The sequence below is a fragment of the Tribolium castaneum genome, chromosome 5 (assembly GCF_031307605.1).
Source record: "Tribolium castaneum strain GA2 chromosome 5, icTriCast1.1, whole genome shotgun sequence".
Lineage (NCBI taxonomy): Eukaryota > Metazoa > Arthropoda > Insecta > Coleoptera > Tenebrionidae > Tribolium > Tribolium castaneum.
This window is the reverse complement of record NC_087398.1, coordinates 5,478,868-5,497,447: the sequence shown is the minus strand read 5'-3', so window position 1 is coordinate 5,497,447 and position 18,580 is coordinate 5,478,868. Positions and strand designations below refer to the sequence as shown.

At 36.9% G+C, this 18,580-nt stretch overlaps 1 protein-coding gene across 3 annotated transcripts; it reads left to right on the top strand.

Annotated features, from left to right (window-relative positions):
• Positions 1-506: 506 nt before the first annotated feature.
• Positions 507-16,478, top strand: Lim3. Of its 3 annotated transcripts, none has more exons than XM_008195361.3 (6): positions 507-891; positions 14,711-14,885; positions 15,062-15,264; positions 15,314-15,497; positions 15,678-15,829; positions 15,878-16,478. In XM_008195361.3, the coding sequence occupies exons 1-6, from the start codon at positions 762-764 to the stop codon at positions 16,222-16,224; spliced, it is 1,191 nt and encodes a 396-aa protein (XP_008193583.1). In that variant the 5' UTR covers positions 507-761; the 3' UTR covers positions 16,225-16,478. The 3 variants fall into 3 exon arrangements, with proteins under 3 accessions (XP_008193583.1, XP_064213010.1, XP_008193584.2); XM_064356940.1 differs by lacking the exon at positions 507-891 and adding an exon at positions 4,585-4,734; XM_008195362.3 differs by lacking the exon at positions 507-891 and adding an exon at positions 12,396-12,583.
• The last annotated feature ends 2,102 nt before the right edge of the window (positions 16,479-18,580 follow it).

Genomic DNA, 18,580 nt, shown 5'->3' with positions numbered 1-18,580 from the left:
TTATTTAACGAATGCGTAATTAATTAGTTTACAATCTCATTAGATTCGTCATAAATAATAAATTTATTGACATCTGAATAAAACCAGCATTTCATTTAGTTCAGTTTTAAAAATTGTCCTGAACCAAATTAAAATTTTCCAATATTTGTACAAAACCTTTGAAATTCATAGAAATGAATGTTCCAACTTTGAGGGCCGCTTCTTTTGACGGTGGTTTAATTACTTAACGAATAAATATTTATGGGAAATATTCCTGCTGCGAGTCGTAATAATACCCTTCCAGAGATTTGAATTCGCGTATACAAGTTCCGAATTTCAATTTAGAAAAAACGCCCGTCGTGCATCCCAACTCGGCTCCTTTCGAACATATTCAATTCTTGTAGTTTCCTGCTACGTTCCTGCAATTCCCGCTCCTGCAAGGGCCGTCCTGCGAGGGAGTGTCCCCGCTTCGCGCCGACGCCCGGCGTCCCGTGACGTCACACCTCCATAATCAAGACTGATTTCAATAATGGCGTCGTTGGTAGCAGGGTGGAGGGAGCGAAATAGACAGACTCCTTTACTACAGTGAATCTCAGGGCTCGGGGTGAAACACTTAGTGAAATTAAACGGAGCCGACTAAGTTAACGCAAATTGAAAAATATAACCTACATGAGCCATACGTCCGGAAATGATCGCCGCAGTGTAAAAAATGCCGGAAAAAATCACCGCCATCGCCCGGATCGGAGATTAAACCCCTCGGTGCGCGAAAAAGTGCTGTGACTATGTCCATTCTGGAGCAGTCGCGAGGGCTCCCGTTGATTCAAGGAATGCCCCCCAGCATGCCCCCCATGGACGGCCCCCCCAACTCCGAGGTGCTGCTCGCACTCCTGGCCCGCAACAAGGCGCTCGAAGGTAACCAAAGCTCTTAGCGGCCGCGGCCGTCGCTGCTTGTCTTCATTACGGGGAATCGATTTGGCAGCCAAAAGCGCATCAATTCTAACCTAATTAGGGCCGGGATGGGAGATTAAACAGATTTCCCATGTGAACGGCTACTGTTGCTTTACGGTAACCGGAGTAGTCCGGGCACGTGGATGCACCGAACGACACGTGCCTTAAAAAGCGACCCAAACACGGCACAAGTGTGATCGAGAGACGTGTAATTGGAGATGATCGACGAGAGCCGCAGGACTTGGCCGGTTTTTGCGTTTTTAAAAGGGGGTGGGCCGGAGATCCGGTGCCGGTTGAGGGCGATTATGAAGGGTGTTCGAGTGTGTTTATTTAATTCTCATTACTACTTTTTTATGTCTTGTGAAGACACATTATTTGTTGGTAAAACGTAAGTAATTAAAATTTTCTTGATTATTTTACCATAACATGCATGGTTTGTTTTACGGACTAAGCCGTAAATCGTATCTTTTTCATTTCATTTTATATGACACGCTTCAGTGAAACAATTGAGAAGATAATAAAACAATCTCATAATTCTCATTGTATTCACTTTATTATTAACATAATTTTTTAACATTGAGTTAGTACGGAAATTCTTGAAATATTAATTTTTATTCGACTAATTCAATTTCCTCAATAAAATTATATCAAACCATGGAAATTAATCATCTTAACACTGATCTATTCAATTTAAAATTCAATAAAGTGAGAAATGAACTTCTAGAAGAAAATTTTACGATGTTTCAAAGGTTTTAATTAATTTTTACTATATTTTTTGTATTATAGTTAAAAATTTTAAAATATTTTAAATATTAATTACACTGCAATTTTTTAAGATTTTTAATACACAAATATGTATTTTTGAATTTTTTCTTAAATATTTAATAAACCTAACAATTCATTTTGTTTATCACATTTATTCTTTTTTTCCTATTTAAGCATGATGATGTTATTTATTTTGTATTGGGTTAAGTTAGAGTAGTTTCAGCTAAACTTCGCCCATAATAAAGAGTATTTATTGTTGTTATTATTATTATTATTATTATTATTATTATTATTTTAACATTTATTTTAAGATTTAATATTTCTCCAACACCTATTTATAATTTGATTTAAATTTTTTATACCACAGCTACGATGTTGAAAATATAAAAAAAATTTGAGCCCATCCGAATTAAGTCGATTTATTTAATTCAAGTTAGGTTCCTACGCCAAGCAAATCAGTTTCTTTATTTTATTTATTTTTTGTGTTTCAATAATTTTTTTCGCCAAAAATTTTCAATTTCGAGTAAATTATACAGTTTTTGGAACAGAACCTCAACTGTGTTAAGAAATTTCAGCGAAAAATTTACGCTTCATTCGAAGTTCCTTCTAATTTCAAGTGATCTAGCTTCTAAATAAATTTTTAACGCAACATTAAATGTTTATTATTTTTTTGGCCTTCGAAATTAATTTGATAATGCACACACAAACCACCATGGACCGACCTAATCATTTTACTTTTGCATTCAAAATTATAGTTTCATGTTTATCAGTTTTCTTATTAGCTTATGCAAAATCAGGAAAAAGTTTCAGCATAAATTGCCCTTCCTTTGTAATTAAAATATTTGACCCAGAGAGCATTTTCCGGCCTTGAACTAAACTCCAATTACCTAAAAACGCCTGTTTTTAATTATTTAGAAAGTAGTTTGATTTCCGGGCGGAAAACAAACTTCCCCGGAGTCAAAACACTGTGGGACTAAAACCACATCGATTTTCCCCTATTTTTTAATGAATTGAAATCGGAGCCAATTTTTTTAAGTGAGACAACTACAATAAATCGATTGTTGGTGATAACTTGGCGCGAAAGCCCAATCGGCCGTAATCTTGCATAATTCCGTAACAAAGCTCCGACGTGTTAAACTGGAGCTTTTAGCCTTATTAGATGCCCCAGCAGGGCATATCGATACATGTGTGTATTAGTCCTTTAGGGTTGCAGGCAAATGAGGCGGCGGTCGATGATGCGTGTGCGGGGGCGGCGTCCCATTCAGCCGGCACTCAGCATGATTAGAGCGGGGAGGGCGGGCCGCTCCCGCCGTAATCATCGCCGGGGGGACGGCAGCAGGGACGTCGTCCCTATTCAACCGGTGTTCCGCCGCGACGGACGAAAACTCAGACTTTGGTGGGCAGATGGAAGCCCCACCTAGGCCCCAGCAGATGAGTCGCACGTGCCACTTGGTGGACTTCGGACACGCGACCGACATGTGGCCGATGAGTGCTGCAAAGATTATGTTTCCCTTTTTACATCGCAGGGAACCCACACAAAACTTAAACGCGGTACTAACACCACGGTTATTAGGGCCGCAGGTGGGCTTTATCACCTGTAATTACCTAACTCGATTCATTACGATACGGAGTTATTAAATCGCGACCCGCACTGATTTTTCATTTTATGGCCTTGTTTTACGAGACTTTAAACTTAATAGGGCCCTATTATTAATTAAAATCAAAACTTCAGACATAGGGTCCGGATGACGACCTTCTTGTTCCAAGTGGTAAAGTTATATAAAAACTCCCATTTTGAATATTAATAAGCAAAAAATTGTATTTTTTTCAACAATTATTACTGTAAATATTTTTTGCCTTTATTTTGTTATTTGCATTTACCGACTGAGACCTTGATCCGTTAGATAATTGTCTGAATTTTTACCGCTTGGCTGTTTCTTGTCACCTTTTTTTGTTTTAATAATGCGGAACAGAATACATTTTTAATTTATTTCCTTGATTACCCACAATTGTTACGGTGACGTCATTTGCATAATTTGTTACCGTTAGTTGGCTGCGAAACAAATTCGAGAAGTACCTATTCAAGCGTCAATATCAAAGTTGGCTTTGCGGTTTTAAGTTCGTACGTTCATTCATTTAGCACGCAATAATTTATCAATGGAGGGGTTTTAGTTTGGAGTGTTTTTCATTGTGTTGCCACTTATGTCATATTTATTTCTTATTCAATAGTTTTATTTATTTCAACGACCTAATTAAATGATAACAAATATTTACCAACAATAAACACAAACTTTTAATTAAAAAAAGTGTACCTCATCATGACATTTCTATCGCCACGTATTTTGAGGTGGTGACGTAGGTCAGAAACATCTTATTTTTGTGTAAAAGAAGAATGTCTGTTGTAACTTAAGCTCACAAAATTTGAGCCAAAAAGCTCATTGCACAAAAACAAGAAACTTTTGTCTGTGGACACATTTTTTCAAACACTTTATAAGCAGGACTGTTTTTTAATTCCTATTAAAATCATGTTAATTTATTTCTTACACAAAGTAAAATAATAAAAATTTTGTCCAGTCTCTGAAGTCCTTATTCTATGTGGAACTCTTTATCAAATCATTGATAGTCTTGAAGTACTATCTTTTAACGAATTTCTCAAAAATAGTCACCAGTATCCTAGTTAAAATCAAAATCAACTGTTAAGCATGAGTATAAGATTTCAGGTGATTTCATTCATATTACAGTACTTCAGTATGAATGAAATCACCTGAAATCTTAAACTTAATACGTCCAATTTTGTATCACTGGGATATCCCACGTGAAGTGTTTTTTTTCTCTCTAAAGTGGTTGTTACTTATCAACTTATCTATTAGTATTACTTTAATCATAAGTATAGATTATTATTGACTTCCAAATCATAGTTTTAAGTGGTCCATTTGGCTTTGCAAAACTGGTTTAAACTGTGTCATAGAAAAGAATTTAGTGCCATGTTGCAAAATTTAATTTGGGAGAATTTTTTTATCGAAAATGAAAGTTTCATTTCACGTAAGTTTTTAATTTTTGTGTTTTTTTTTTGTTAAAGTTTTGAAAAAAAATAAAAAAATACCATTTAAAATTATTGGTTCACGTCCATTTTGTGTGTGAAATTCAATAAGTTGATAAATGAGATTTAAGGAAATTTTTCCATTTTTTAAACATTTCTTGCTCAATATATCTATACAAACATTATTCGGAAACGCCATTCAATGAGCTCATAAAACTATTGGTGCGTTATAAATTTTCCATTCGGTAAAGAAATATTTTATAATTAAAAATTAATATACGAGGATGAGTCAGTATTATTTATCCGCACCTATCTTTTAATTCGTTGTGGAAAAAGGCTTTAATATTGGGCAGTCGATATTATCTCCAAATATGGATCCAATATTTCAAATAGTCACTCTGTAAATTAAGTTTAAACCGGAGCGTTCCACTGACCGTTAGCACCAACAAAAACAGCCCAAAGTAATTAGATTTTAATACCTTGAAAGTAAAGAAAATCTGTACAAGGAAATTTTTTATCTATATCCTCAAGGGAGGCTCATTTTGGACCAATGAGGCGGTATTTTGGACTAAAATTAACTTCGAGAGCCTAAAGGATTTTTATTGTTATCAGTATTTCTGTTGTTGTACGTAGTTAGATCTGATTTTCAATCAGTTGATTTCAAACGAACTTTAACTGGAAAAGTGGAGGGTTCCAAGAAAATATCAGACTTTTATCGAAACTATTGACAAATATAAGTTGCTCATAACGTACGTGATATATTATTTGGTGAATTAAATAAACCATGAAGCAATATCTTATCGCAGTGTAAGATTTCTCAAATAACAAAAATAAACTCCAATTATAAATTTCAGATTTTTTTAGAAACAGCATTATCTAAATCACTATAACAAAGGGCAATTAATTCTTAATTGTTATAAATTTCAATATTAATTAAGAATTTTGACAAGTGTTATAATTTTTAAATGCACTTAGCTGACAGACTAAGCTCATAGTTCTAACAATCCTCTAATAAAGATAAGTGCCAAAACTAAAATAGATATTCCCAAAAAAATCGATTCTTTGTTCGTAGCGTCAACAAATTGGAGTTTGTTGTGTTGACAGGGGGTATAAAATTTTTGATGCATGTGCCTTAATTACCGCGCCCGTGTCTAATACTCTACCTCCCTTGGATTTTTCCTGCTGGACCCATAAATCCGTCCTAAAGGGCGCGGTGGCATATCAATGCAGTCTCGTGAGACAATCAGTAAATATGTTCATAATTCTAGAGGGTACAAATTATAGCATGAAGCATGACTATAACAGCGCGCATAAAAGCCCTCCCCAGTGCCCCGTGCAACCCCTTGTGTAAACCGGCGCTACCCCTGCGGTTTGATTTCATAATACGGCCCACTCTGTTTATATTAATTTTAATTCTGTTTGTTTTTCTTATTATTCGAGCGCCGACTTGATTATTTGACCAGAATTCGTTCAATAAATAATGATCGAGAAGTCGCGCTGCCACCCTCCAGATTCCGGCCCGAGATAGGTAAATGGCGGTGAATCATATACGGCAGATGGTTCAGTGGCGCGATCATGCCACACTTACGAGGATCATTACGGGGACGACGCCCCGCGGCGCTCATCTGTTCATTATCTATTGTTTTCGGACGGTGTCAAACAGGAAAAGGGAAAACGGCCAGAGCGTGCCGAAGACGCGTGCTTTTAAATCGAAAACAGCAACTGTTAATCGGCGGCGAGGCCCAACTGTTGACACCGAAACACCCCAGCGCACTTCCGGCACCAACAATGACTTTCCGGGTTGCGGCAAATCTGGACTTCCGGTGTTTTGTCCGGAGTCCGGAGAGGGACCCCCGCAACGACGGGTCTTGATTGAGCACTCTAGATTGTGGCCACTCCAGTGATAACAAAACAATTTGCCAAACTTTTAGATAATTACGATTCCTCACAATTGTGACAGTCTGTGTAGTTTTGGTTATTGTTACTGTACTTAGGAGAGGTTTAACACCCTGGACAAAATAAGTCGTGCTTTGTCGTCCACCCCCACTGGTGGCCGATTTGTTTCCGTGCCGATTTTGTCCAGTCCGGCATTACAAACAATTTCCACTTTGGCAACCCCATTGTTTGCTAATGCATTCGTCTCGTCGTCATCTATTAACTCCGTTCCTTTTAATCCTCCTGCCAAACAAATCCTTGGCCGTCAATACGATAGTATTTAGCAGCACGCGTCCACCATCCCGCCCATTGTTGCTACACTTTTGTAACAACTTGGGGTGCGTGCTGCGAGATCATCCTCCCAGATTTGGCAAAGCCAAGTGCTCCCATTTCGAGATCAAAGTCGGCTAATTGCCCCATTGATAAATGCGTACGCTTTTTATCGAACGCGGAGTTGTCTCCCTCCGCCCCGGTTTAATCAATCCGGCCAAGACACACATGAGCGAAAACAATGAGACGAAATATGTCCGAGTCCGCGCCTGTACGCCGATGAGTCGGGGGTGGACGGAATTGTGGGGCTCCGATGAAATACGGGGATGTAAGCCGACATTACATGGCTTCAATCAGCCCATTCTGCGTCCGAGAAACCATTGTTGTGAAAAGTCAGCGGGTTTTGTTTGATTAGAAAAGCAAGGAGAGCGTTTTGTCCCTAATCAGCGTCATGAATACGGCTCGAGTCGACCGTAAATTGAAGGGCTTGAAGGGATGCAACGAGTGGGCGCATCTGCTTTACTTTCGACGCCAGATAACGAGATCCCAATAAACGATTCGTATTTATTTGCAGTGGCAAAAGTATGCGCACCGATTTTTAAAGTCCCACTCCAAATGCATGCCCCAATAAAACCTTAACGATGAAAACAACTAGTTTATGTAATAAATCGAACCAATTTATTTTAGTACTGTTGTCATATAACAACTCCCAATAGTTTTAATATTTTTATATATTATATATTTTTTTATTTTACCTATTTTTGTACTTATTTGCAGTTTTCTGGAAAACTATTAGCCGGAGAATGATTTTTTTAGAAAAAGATAGATAATTAAAAGAGCTTTCCAACGAAAATAGACATAATGAAATTATGTTTAATACTACCATAGTACCATTAGAATTTTTTTTTTTATTACTATCCGATAGATATTCCGGAGGACCAGAAATAGTCAAAAATTGAATTCAAAAAATCGAAGCAACTGATTTTTAAGAACTCGAGAGAGTTGTAAAGACAGAAAAGTCCATAAAACTTTGCTAGAGAAAGATAAAAAATATTATTAATCTTATATGTATTAATACTATATTTGATTTAGTTATTTTTTTGTCTTACTAATAGAATAAAGTGGCCATTTGGCAATCTTTTGTTGTAAAACTTTAATCGCCTTTGTAGCCGGAACCGTTGCCCGAAGCGGCTCCGGATTTAGACGAAAAAAATAGATGATTTCAAGCGCTATCAGACGATTTTTTTGTTTGCTGCTCTAAGTCTTGCAGTTTCCGAGAAAACCGTAAAAAAAGGTTGTCATTTTCACTTTTTTTCAATTTTCAACCGCCAATTACAGCGAAACTATTAGAGTTAGCGAAAATCGGAAAAATTGAGGAGAACCGGAATAAAAAACTCTACAAAACAGCATTGGGCTCAAAGCGATATCTCGAAAAAAAAAATTTCAATTTTCAAACGCCGATTACGGCCAAACTAAAAGAGCTAGGAGAAAACGCTTTTTTCCATCGTAAAGAGCACATCAAAACCTATATGATAGGATAAGTTTTATTTGATTTTGAGACAGTTTTAAAATTGGCCATTTTGTATGGAGCAGTGTTAATTTTTTTTTAATTCTTTTAATTCTCTTAGTTACGGCTAAACTATTCAAAAAAGTGGAACTGTTTTATTTCTCACCTATGCAAAATGATCCGGGGAATCGATTGGCATCAAGAAAATTACCAAATTCTCAATAGTTTTTAAGTTATGAATTTTTTAAAATTTTACCTATTTTTCCATTTATTTGCCATTTTCTCGAAAACTATTAGTCGGAGAACAAAGGTCTTTTTTGAAAAAGAGAGATAATTAAAAGAGCTTTCCAACGATAATACACTTCATGGAGTTATCTCTAATAGTTCCGGAGTTATTGCTCGATAAATATTTCGGGTACCCGGAATCGACCAAAATCGCCACAAAAATTGAAAAAATCAAACATCGAAAAATCATTTTTTTTTGAACTTTTAACAACTCTAGTGGGTTGTTAAGACATATAAAAGTCCATAAAACTTTGCTAGAAGTGAGTTAAAAAAATGTTTTTCATTTTGATAAAAATATTTGCCTTGATAATTAAAATTTTAAGCAAAAAATTCAAAATTTTAAATCTCGTGAAAAGCTGGTACAATACGCCTTTCAGTTTTCGATTATGAATTTTTTTAGTAAAGAAAAGTTAAAATGCCTTAATAGCCGGAACCGTTTCTCGGTGATACTCCGGGTTTTGAAAAGAAAATAGACAATTTCAAACGCTATCTAATGCTTTTTTATAATTTCCGAGCAAAACTCAAAAAAGTTTGCAATTTCCTTTAATTTTTAACCGCCGCCGCCGCCGAGCCGTTTTCGGCAAAAAATTGGCAAATGCCATGGCATGTTTCAAGGCAAGTTTCAGTGTTTGATTGTGAAAAATAATAATCTAAAACAATTTCTCAAAAAATTAGCTTTATTTTTAAGTCAAAATATCCAAAATTTTTTTAATTTGTAGTTTCATTTTTAAGAAAAATTACAAAAATTTAAGATTTTTTTACTCCAAAATAAATCTATTTTTTCAGAAAATGTTATACACTATTACTTGCCACAACCAACTACACAATAAGTAACAATAAACTTTGAAATTTTTAGCCTGCGTTTGAAAAAAATGCATGCAATTCAAAGTGCACCTTTAAATGTACATACGAGTATCTTTGTAGGGAAGCCCCGAATTTTTATTTTGTTTTTATATTTGCACTAGTGAAGTGATTCTGTACAACGCTCAAAATTTTAAGTTCAACCACTAACCATAAAAAGACTACTTACTACAAATATTAAGTAGTAAATTATGAAAATAAAATAAATTATAGGTTGTCCGGAAACTATATAATGAATCGTTTCATATTTTACACCTTTAGACAAAGCTTTAGACCCTTTTTACCCGCCGCCTGTCCCCAAATCAATACAAAGCTCAAGTGTGCCACCATATCGTCGCTAATGAATAATAGAGCCGATGTTACCTCAATGACCATCGTAGCGTGTCATAGCTAACACATACAAAAAATGAAATAAAACTTCCCTCACGGTTTTACCATAATGGTCATTGTGTCATTATTGTATAACAATTCAAGTCACGATGACAACTCTCCCAAATAACCGCATTCATATTTAATCGTCTGTTTAATATTTAATAAATCCTCCATCACATTCAATTGATCTATTGCGTTTTTATCATTAACCACCGCTGCAATTGTTCGAATTTCACCGTGAAAAATGTTAATTGATGATTATATTTTCGACGATTGCATGAAATCAAATCTGACAATGTGGGTATGATGTCAACTTCCTGCGCCGAAAGGCGCTCCTTGGATGCACCATTAACTCGTAACAAAGCGCGCGTTGTATCGAATACCTGTTTTATTAAATGCGTTTTCAGTCTAGTTTGCAAGTTTTTAATTAATATTCTCAGAGGGGCTAAAAGCGGTCCCGCCACCGCATCCATGAATAAATAAGTGGCATTTCGCCCTGAACATTTACTAAATGGACTGGATTATGGCGATGTCACCCTCGCTGGCAGATCTTGGCCAGTTTTAACACCAGAGAGGGGGTTAATGGATCAATCGGGGTCGCTGGATGTAGCAAAACAAGTGCATCCAATTCAATTAGTATGCCGGATTAACACCGATCGACGGATCCGGGGGGTGCCATTTATAAACACTAGGGAGAGAATGTGCGACAAGAACTCGGTTTTGAGGAGAAAATGCGCAAAAATGCAATTCGAGTTAAACATCAAGATAATGTTGTAGTTTATTTCTTGCCTTTTATTGCAGAAAAATTGCAATATGCACCACCTGTTGTTTATTGCAGTTTTAATTACTAGCGGAAAGTTTAACTGACATGAATGAACAGGCTCGTTGCGTTAATTATAACTTAATTATGCAAGCTGAGCACTTGCGGCGACCACCTATCAAGAAATCTCGGCATTTAATTGAAAGTGAATAATTATTAATTACGATTATATAAGAATGATCGCCGCAGGAGTTAAACATCTTAATGGAACTGGCAATGCAGTAACAACAACATCTCGTCGCATTTAATTTAAAAGCCCCATTTAAATGAAGCGTAGAAATGAATAAAGTAAGATCATAGCCGATTATATCGGACGATAAAGGGCTTTAGTGAATGAAACCTGCCGCCCCATAAAAGTCATTCTCGTCGTTCCACACACAACTGGCGTTCATGTCATTGCCGGGGGTGCTAATGCTCAAATGGAACAGAAAAACGCACCATCTGTTGACAATCCAGCCGGGAAAATATCGCCGCTACTTTTTGCATATAACTCGATTTGGCTCTCTAATGGAATTGGTTATGCGAGAGCGGCGGTCGATTAGAACTGTGCTCGTCTTCAATATTTAATTAATACCGCACAAGTAATTGCTTTATTCGGTCTTTTGTGCGCTTTTTTCGCTTCCTCGGATTGTACATATTTAAGGTGGCGAGGATATCAGACGGGGAAATCTTCCCGGAGTTTGCTGAATTATTAAAGAGAACGCGGCTAATCTGGCCAAAAGTCGGAGGAGATGCTTTTTCAAACACGGAATAATGCAGTTAGCGAGCTAAGTTCGCCGGGCGAGCTTTGAGCTTTGGTAAAAAGGGAGAACGACTTCATTCGGCCCGGATTAAAAATTTAGGAGCCGGGAAAGGACGTAATTAACTGGGTGCATGGGAGAAAATATTAAAATGCATTTTATTTGAAAAATACACAGCTAAAAAAATTAAAACAGGATAAGCCTTGTACTAGCTTAAAGCCCAGCAAAGTTTTCGTGAAACAGAGACATAGGGCCGACTTAACAGCACCCTATTATTTAATTTTTTTCAAAAAATCATCAAAAAATGAAAAAACACCTGCAAAAGCAAACACATTTTTGCTCTTCATTTAGAATTTGATTATTGTTGTTTAGTGCTTCCGGAATTTTTCCAAGCACGTTAAAATTAGCAAGAATCATCGCGCGTTGACGAAGAAATGAGCAAATCGCAATTAAAGAATTGGGGTTAAGAGAAAAATGAAAATAGTTTGGTGCAATAGCCGAGTCTGGGCGCTAAGTTATGGTAAAATGGGTCGAGTGTCGGATTTGTGCCTTTGTGCGCTCTCCGAGCCCGAATTAATGCCGCCGCCAAACGTAAAAAGTACGTCTTTATTTTCGTCGGTAAAATTTTATGTCTTCGCCGTCCATAAAAGACTTCATTTGGTCCCCGGGCAATAAAGGGAAGAAAAATATCCGAGTTTGGGGGCGTTCTGCGGGAGGTGGAGCGTCGCGACGCTGCCGTCGCGTGTCCGCCAATGGCAGCGCCGATAGGAAAAACAAGGGATCGTCTCTTTAATAAAGTACGGTTTACACAAATCTAGGACGTGTCATCGATGGGTGGGCGGTTGAAGGGTCGATAAAAGAGAGCTCGCGACGGCGCATTTTCGAATTTTCGAGGCAGTCGGTCGGCGGTCGTTGACGGGTCAATTGGGACCATTGAATTTTTCGAGACGCGAATTTATTCGAAATGATCAGTCAGTGCAACGAGGACAGGGTCGGACTCGATATCGAGATGTACAGGGTGCCGCCGATTTCGATCGACGATATTCCGCAAGTGCTCTTGTGTAAGTTGCTCCGGGAAGCGACCGGATTTTCCGGATCGGAGGAGTGGGTGCAACAATGTGCTTCGCAGGAATGTCACGAAAAACTACCACATAACACCAAAAATTAGAAAGGCAACCCTCTAACAAATTTAAGCGCTGATTGCAAAAGTTATAACTTTTGGCACAATAAAACAAGGACATTTTATTCTAGCCGTTCTTTATTTTCCGTCAAAATAGAAAGTTCATTCTTGTTTCTTCTTAGCCCCATAGTGCTCAGTCGCAGAGTTATTTAAAAAAAAAATACCATAAATAAATAAAGTAGCAATTTGGTCATTCCGATTTTTTCGAGAATCCCAAAAAAATTGTTCTTATTTTGTATAGCTTTACAAATATTAACTTGTCAATATTTTCAGCAGCATTTTTACTAAAATAAAATATTTGCACACAATAAGCAAATTGACGTCTGTAAGAATACTCGAAATGTTTCGGTTTTCTAAAAAACTAATATTACCAACAAAGTAAAAAATGTATTTAAATTCTTTCAATAAATACACCAATGTAGAATAAAGTCAAAATTCTAACTAAGGTCCCTTAACTTTTTACTTAAAAATATCCGTGGAATTCAAAATATTAAAACTTTGGCCATTTTAAAGTGCCGGTAACTGATATAACTCTTTTTTTTCTGAAATATTAAAAAAAAGTTAATAAACTACTGGAACATTTAATATCAGAGTACTTAAATAATCCCAAAATTAAGAAAGCAAGAAAAAATTTAAATATTTTTGGTCCACCAATGTAAAAATTGTTTACTTAAATGCAATCTTAAAACAATTTAGAAACTGAATTTGAAGTAGCACATTGAGGTACAATAAACATTTCCAGAATTTTCTAGATAATCGTATTTTAAATTTGAAATGGAATAAAACGTGGATTTTCCATTTTATGCAGACACGCAAAGTATCCCGAGGGAAATTACGAAAGATTTCCTGTATAATACAGCGCATTAGCACGAATATTAATTTATAGATTCGTAAATAGAACAATAGAACAACATATATAACAAAAAATTAATAATTGTACTGACAGAAATGTATTAATAATGTTACTTTTTTCTGTGCATTTAGAAAAAGGAGTGCACCAGGACATAAAAATTGAGTAAGCAATCTTATTAGAACAAATAAATTTTAGGAAACTAAAAAAAATAACAAACAACAAAAATTATTTTCTATTTGGTGTTAACTCTTGAAAATCCGAAATTATCAATGAAAATATTTAATCAGAAATAATGCCTACAAATTTTTTCTTAAAAATTACACTTGGATGTAAGACAAACAAAAGAATTAATGATTCCAGCTTCTGGATTGATATATTTTCACAGACGGTTCTATGGACTGTATTTCGAAAATAACACGATCTAACAAACTTTCAGTAAGTCTTTTCTCTACTTTAGACAAAAGAGGTGTATTTTATGTTTTTGGGTGCTAATGTCAACTTAAAAGCCATTTGAATTTTTATTTTGATTTTTTTTTATTTTTCTTAGCCGTGTTACCGTGTTTGAGTATTTTTATTAGCATTTCCCTGTTTAGAAAACAGATTGAAATTGAATAGTCTCTATCCATTGTTTTATGCCGAATTCAAATTTGAATTCGTTTGTTTTTACATTAACATCACTTATATCTACTTTAGGAACTTATAAATAAGTTCCAGTACGAGGCAGAATTTAAGTAAGGGAGATTAACAATTTTCCATTCAGAACACCGATAAAAGTGAATGCCTGTACATTCGTTCATACGAAATCGAAATTTGAACATTTTTCCGTCTTTCACGCACCGTTTTACATCATTTTTATCTGTCATGATGATTTTTTAGATTAAGAAACAAAAATAACGTATCCATAATTATTTTGAAAAATAAAAAAAAACACTTTTAGGACTTTAAATGCGTTCTTATCTACATTTCTTTAATTAAAATTAAAACTAGTTTCATTCAGCCCCCCAAAAAATATAATAGATTTTGGTGTTGAACAGTGTAATTTCCCTCGATTGTACTGCTATAATGTAGGCAACCAAATATTCACAATACACTTTAAACCCAATTTTTGTGGGCTTTTTGCAGTTTTCGCGCAATATCTTTTTTCCGAATTTTCAGCCACAATCCCCAAATGTGGCGGGTGCCACGAGCTGATCCTCGACCGTTTCATCCTCAAAGTGGCGGACAGGACGTGGCACGCGAAATGCCTTCAATGCAGCGACTGTCGCATCCAACTGACGGACAAATGCTTCGCCCGCAACGGTCAGCTCTTCTGCAAGGAGGACTTTTTCAAGTAAGTGTCCCATCCCTGGCGCCGCGGCGCAATTACTCCGGCGGCCGTGCGGTGCTTCCGAAGCCTTCTCCGAACGCAATTTGGCGTCGGAGAAGCCTTTGACGCCATCCTGCGCGCGTAGACTAGTCCAGATGTAACAATGCGGCTTGTGTATGTATGGCGTGCTGTGGGTGCAGACGGTTCGGCACGAAGTGTGCTGGATGCGACCTGGGGATCCCTCCGACGCAGGTCGTCCGAAGAGCGCAAGACAACGTCTACCACCTGCAGTGCTTCTCGTGCGTCATGTGCGCCAGACAACTCAACACCGGAGACGAATTCTACCTCATGGAGGACCGCAAGTTGGTCTGCAAGCCCGACTACGAGGCCGCCAAGTCCAAAGGTCGGTCCGCCATTCGAAAAATTCAAAAACGCTAATTTGCTCTGTTTAGCCGCCGAATGCCTCGATGGGGACCAGCCCAACAAGAGGCCGAGGACCACCATCACGGCAAAACAACTGGAAACGCTCAAAAACGCCTACAACAACAGTCCGAAGCCCGCAAGGCATGTCAGGGAGCAACTCAGCCAGGACACAGGCCTCGACATGCGGGTCGTCCAAGTGTGGTTCCAGAATAGGTCGGTGCCGAAATCTAGTCCGTCGAAGCTTTTGACAAAAAAAATCAAACCCCCAAATCCTCGAAAAGCGTAAAATCACCCTCCTTCCAACCTAATTTGGCAATTAATTTTAAATAAAGTTTTACCAAAATGTTTCGAAATGGCGAGTTTTAAGTTTTTGATTTCACTTAACATTCGCAGACGAGCGAAAGAGAAGCGGCTAAAAAAGGACGCGGGACGGACTCGTTGGAGCCAGTACTTCCGGTCCATGAAGGGCGGATCGTCCCCCCGACACGACAAGCTCCTGGACAAGGACGAAATGAAAGTCGACCTGGACAGTTTCAGCCATCACGGTTCGTATTGGAGCCGTTTTTGTCAATTTGTTAAGATTGTAATCGCAGATCTGAGCGACGACAGCTACGGCACCGTGGTCAACATGAGCATGGACCAGGACGGGTCGTCGCCCCACAGCGGCATCGGTCGGCCCTCTTTCCTCCACGGCGCCACCTCCCCGTCCTACCTCCCCGGCCATACGCCGCCCCACGGCCACGAGCCGTTCCCGTACCCCGACCAGTTGGCGGTGTACGCCAGTCTGGGGCAGGGGCCGCCTCCCGGCATGCCCTTGCCCCACAATATGCCTCCAGGGGCCGACACCGACATCAGCAACGACAGCAGTCCGCGGGGATACCCCGATTTTCCTCCGAGTCCCGACTCGTGGCTGGGGGAGCCGTCCAGTGCCCACTACTGACCCAGCAAATCACAAAAAACGAACACTGTCACGATATTTATATGCGATTTAAAGTTTCTATTCATGTGTCATTATGAGTGTATACAGAGTGGCACGGAGCACAACAATGACGGGCCGAAGTGTACAGCTCTTGTTCTAGTCGAGATTACAGAGATATTGTACAATAAGTGTCAGGTTTAACATTCTAGTCGTCAATTTATTTTATATATTTTATTGTTTTATTATTATATTATTTAGTAAATTATTATTAATTTGATGGGTGTTTTTTTGCAATCAGCGAACCGAGAATACCTTGTGCAATGAGAATGTGATTAAAGTTACCAAATTTTTTTTATTATTATTTTCTCAATTACTGCCAAACTATTCAAAAAAGTAGAACTATTTTGATCCTCAGTTATGCAAATGGAATGCAATGGAAAATGGAGCAAACTGCATTGCTCTACGACTTTTAGTTTTTAAGTTATGAATTTTTTTGTTGGATAAAATTTTCCACTATAGATATTGTTTATGTTAATTTTTAACAAAAAACTTTAAAAGTTTACATCTCGTTGAAAGTTGGTTTTATACGAAAAATGAGTCGCTGAATACAATGGAACAAACGGCATTGCTCTACGACTTTTAGTTTTTGAGTGATGAATTTTTTGTTGGATAAAATTTTCCACTATGACAAATAGCTACCCTAAATTTAGGCAAAAAATTTTCAAATTTTAATTCTTGTGAAAAATTGATATAATATGTAAAATGAGCCGTAGAATTCAATCGAACAAACCGCAATGCTCTACGACTTTTAGTTATTTTTTTATGAATTTTTTTAGTGAAAAACTTTGATCGCCTCTGTAGCCGGAACCGTTGCCCGGAGCGGCTCCGGGTTTAATCGAAAAAATAGAGAAAATTAAGCGCTATCAGATGGTTTTTTGTTCGTTGCTCTAAGTCTTACAGTTTCCGAGAAAAACGCAAAAAAATGTTTCCATTTTCACTTTTTTTCAATTTTCAACCGCCAATTACGGCGAAACTATTAGAGTTATCGAGAAACGGAAAAATCGAGGACAACCGGAATAAAAAACTCTACAAAATGGCATAGGACTCAAGGCGATATCTCGCAAAAAAATTTTCAATTTTCAATCGCCGATTACGGCCAAACTAAACGAGCTAGGAGAAAACTCTTTTATCCATCGTAAAGAGCACGTCAAAATCTATAAGATAAGAAAAGTTTTATTCGATTCTGAGACACTTTTAAAATTGACCATTTTGTATGGGGGGGTGTTAACTTTTTTTTAATTTTTTTTATTTTCCCAATTACGACTAAACTATTCGAAAAAATGGAACTGTTTTGATCCTGACCTATGCAAAATGATCCGGGGAATCGATTGGCATCGAAAAAATTGCCAAATTCCCAATAGTTTTTTGGTTATAAATTTTTTAAAATTTTACCAATTTCTGCATTTATCTGCAATTTGCTCAAAAACTATTAGTCGGAGAACAATAATTTTTTTTGAAAAAAATAGATAATTCAAAGAGCTTTCCAACGATAATAAACTTCATGGGGTTATCTCTAATAGTTCCGGAGCTATTGCTCAACAAATGTTCCGGCTACCCAAAATGACAAAAATTGCGACGAAAAGTGAAAAAATCAAACATCAAAAAATCGAACATATAAACTTTTTTTGGACTTTTAACAACTCTAGAGAGTTGTAAAGGCATATATAAATACGAAAAAGTATGATAGAACGAATTTAAAAAAAAATAATTTTTTCATTTTCTTTAAGGTAAGTGTATTTATTACTCAGGAAATTTTAGCAAAAAAAAAAATCAAATTTTTAAATCTCATGAAAAGTTCGTATAATACAGAAAATGAGCCGCTGAATTCAATGGAACAAACCGCATTGCTCTACGACTTTTAGTTTTCAAGTTATGATTTTTTTTGTTGAATAAAATTTTTCACTATAAGAAATACCTATCTTAATTTTTTGCAAAAAACGTTATAACTTTAGATCTCGTTAAATATTGGTATAATACAGAGAAAAAGCCGCTGAATCCAATGGAACAAACCGCATTGCTCTACGACTTTTAGTTTTTGAGTTATGAATTTTTTTGTTAGATAAAATTTTCCACTATGACAAATAGCTACCCTAAATTTAGGCAAAAAATTTTAAAAATTTTAATTCTTGTGAAAAATTGATATAATATGTAAAATGAGCCGTAGAATTCAATCGAACAAACCGCAATGCTCTGCGACTTTTAGTTATTTTTTAATGAATTTTTTTAGTGAAAAACTTTGATCGCCTCTGTAGCCGGAACCGTTGCCCGGAGCGGCTCCGGGTTTAATCGAAAAAATAGAGAAAATTAAGCGCTATCA

Coding starts and splice junctions, on each gene's coding strand:
- Lim3 (XM_008195361.3), top strand. CDS start 762: ATGTCCATTCTGGAGCAGTCGCGAGGGCTCCCGTTGATTCAAGGAATG. Junction 892..14,710: donor CCGCAACAAGGCGCTCGAAG/GTAACCAAAGCT, acceptor CCGAATTTTCAG/CCACAATCCCCAAATGTGGC. Junction 15,265..15,313: donor CGAGGCCGCCAAGTCCAAAG/GTCGGTCCGCCA, acceptor TGCTCTGTTTAG/CCGCCGAATGCCTCGATGGG.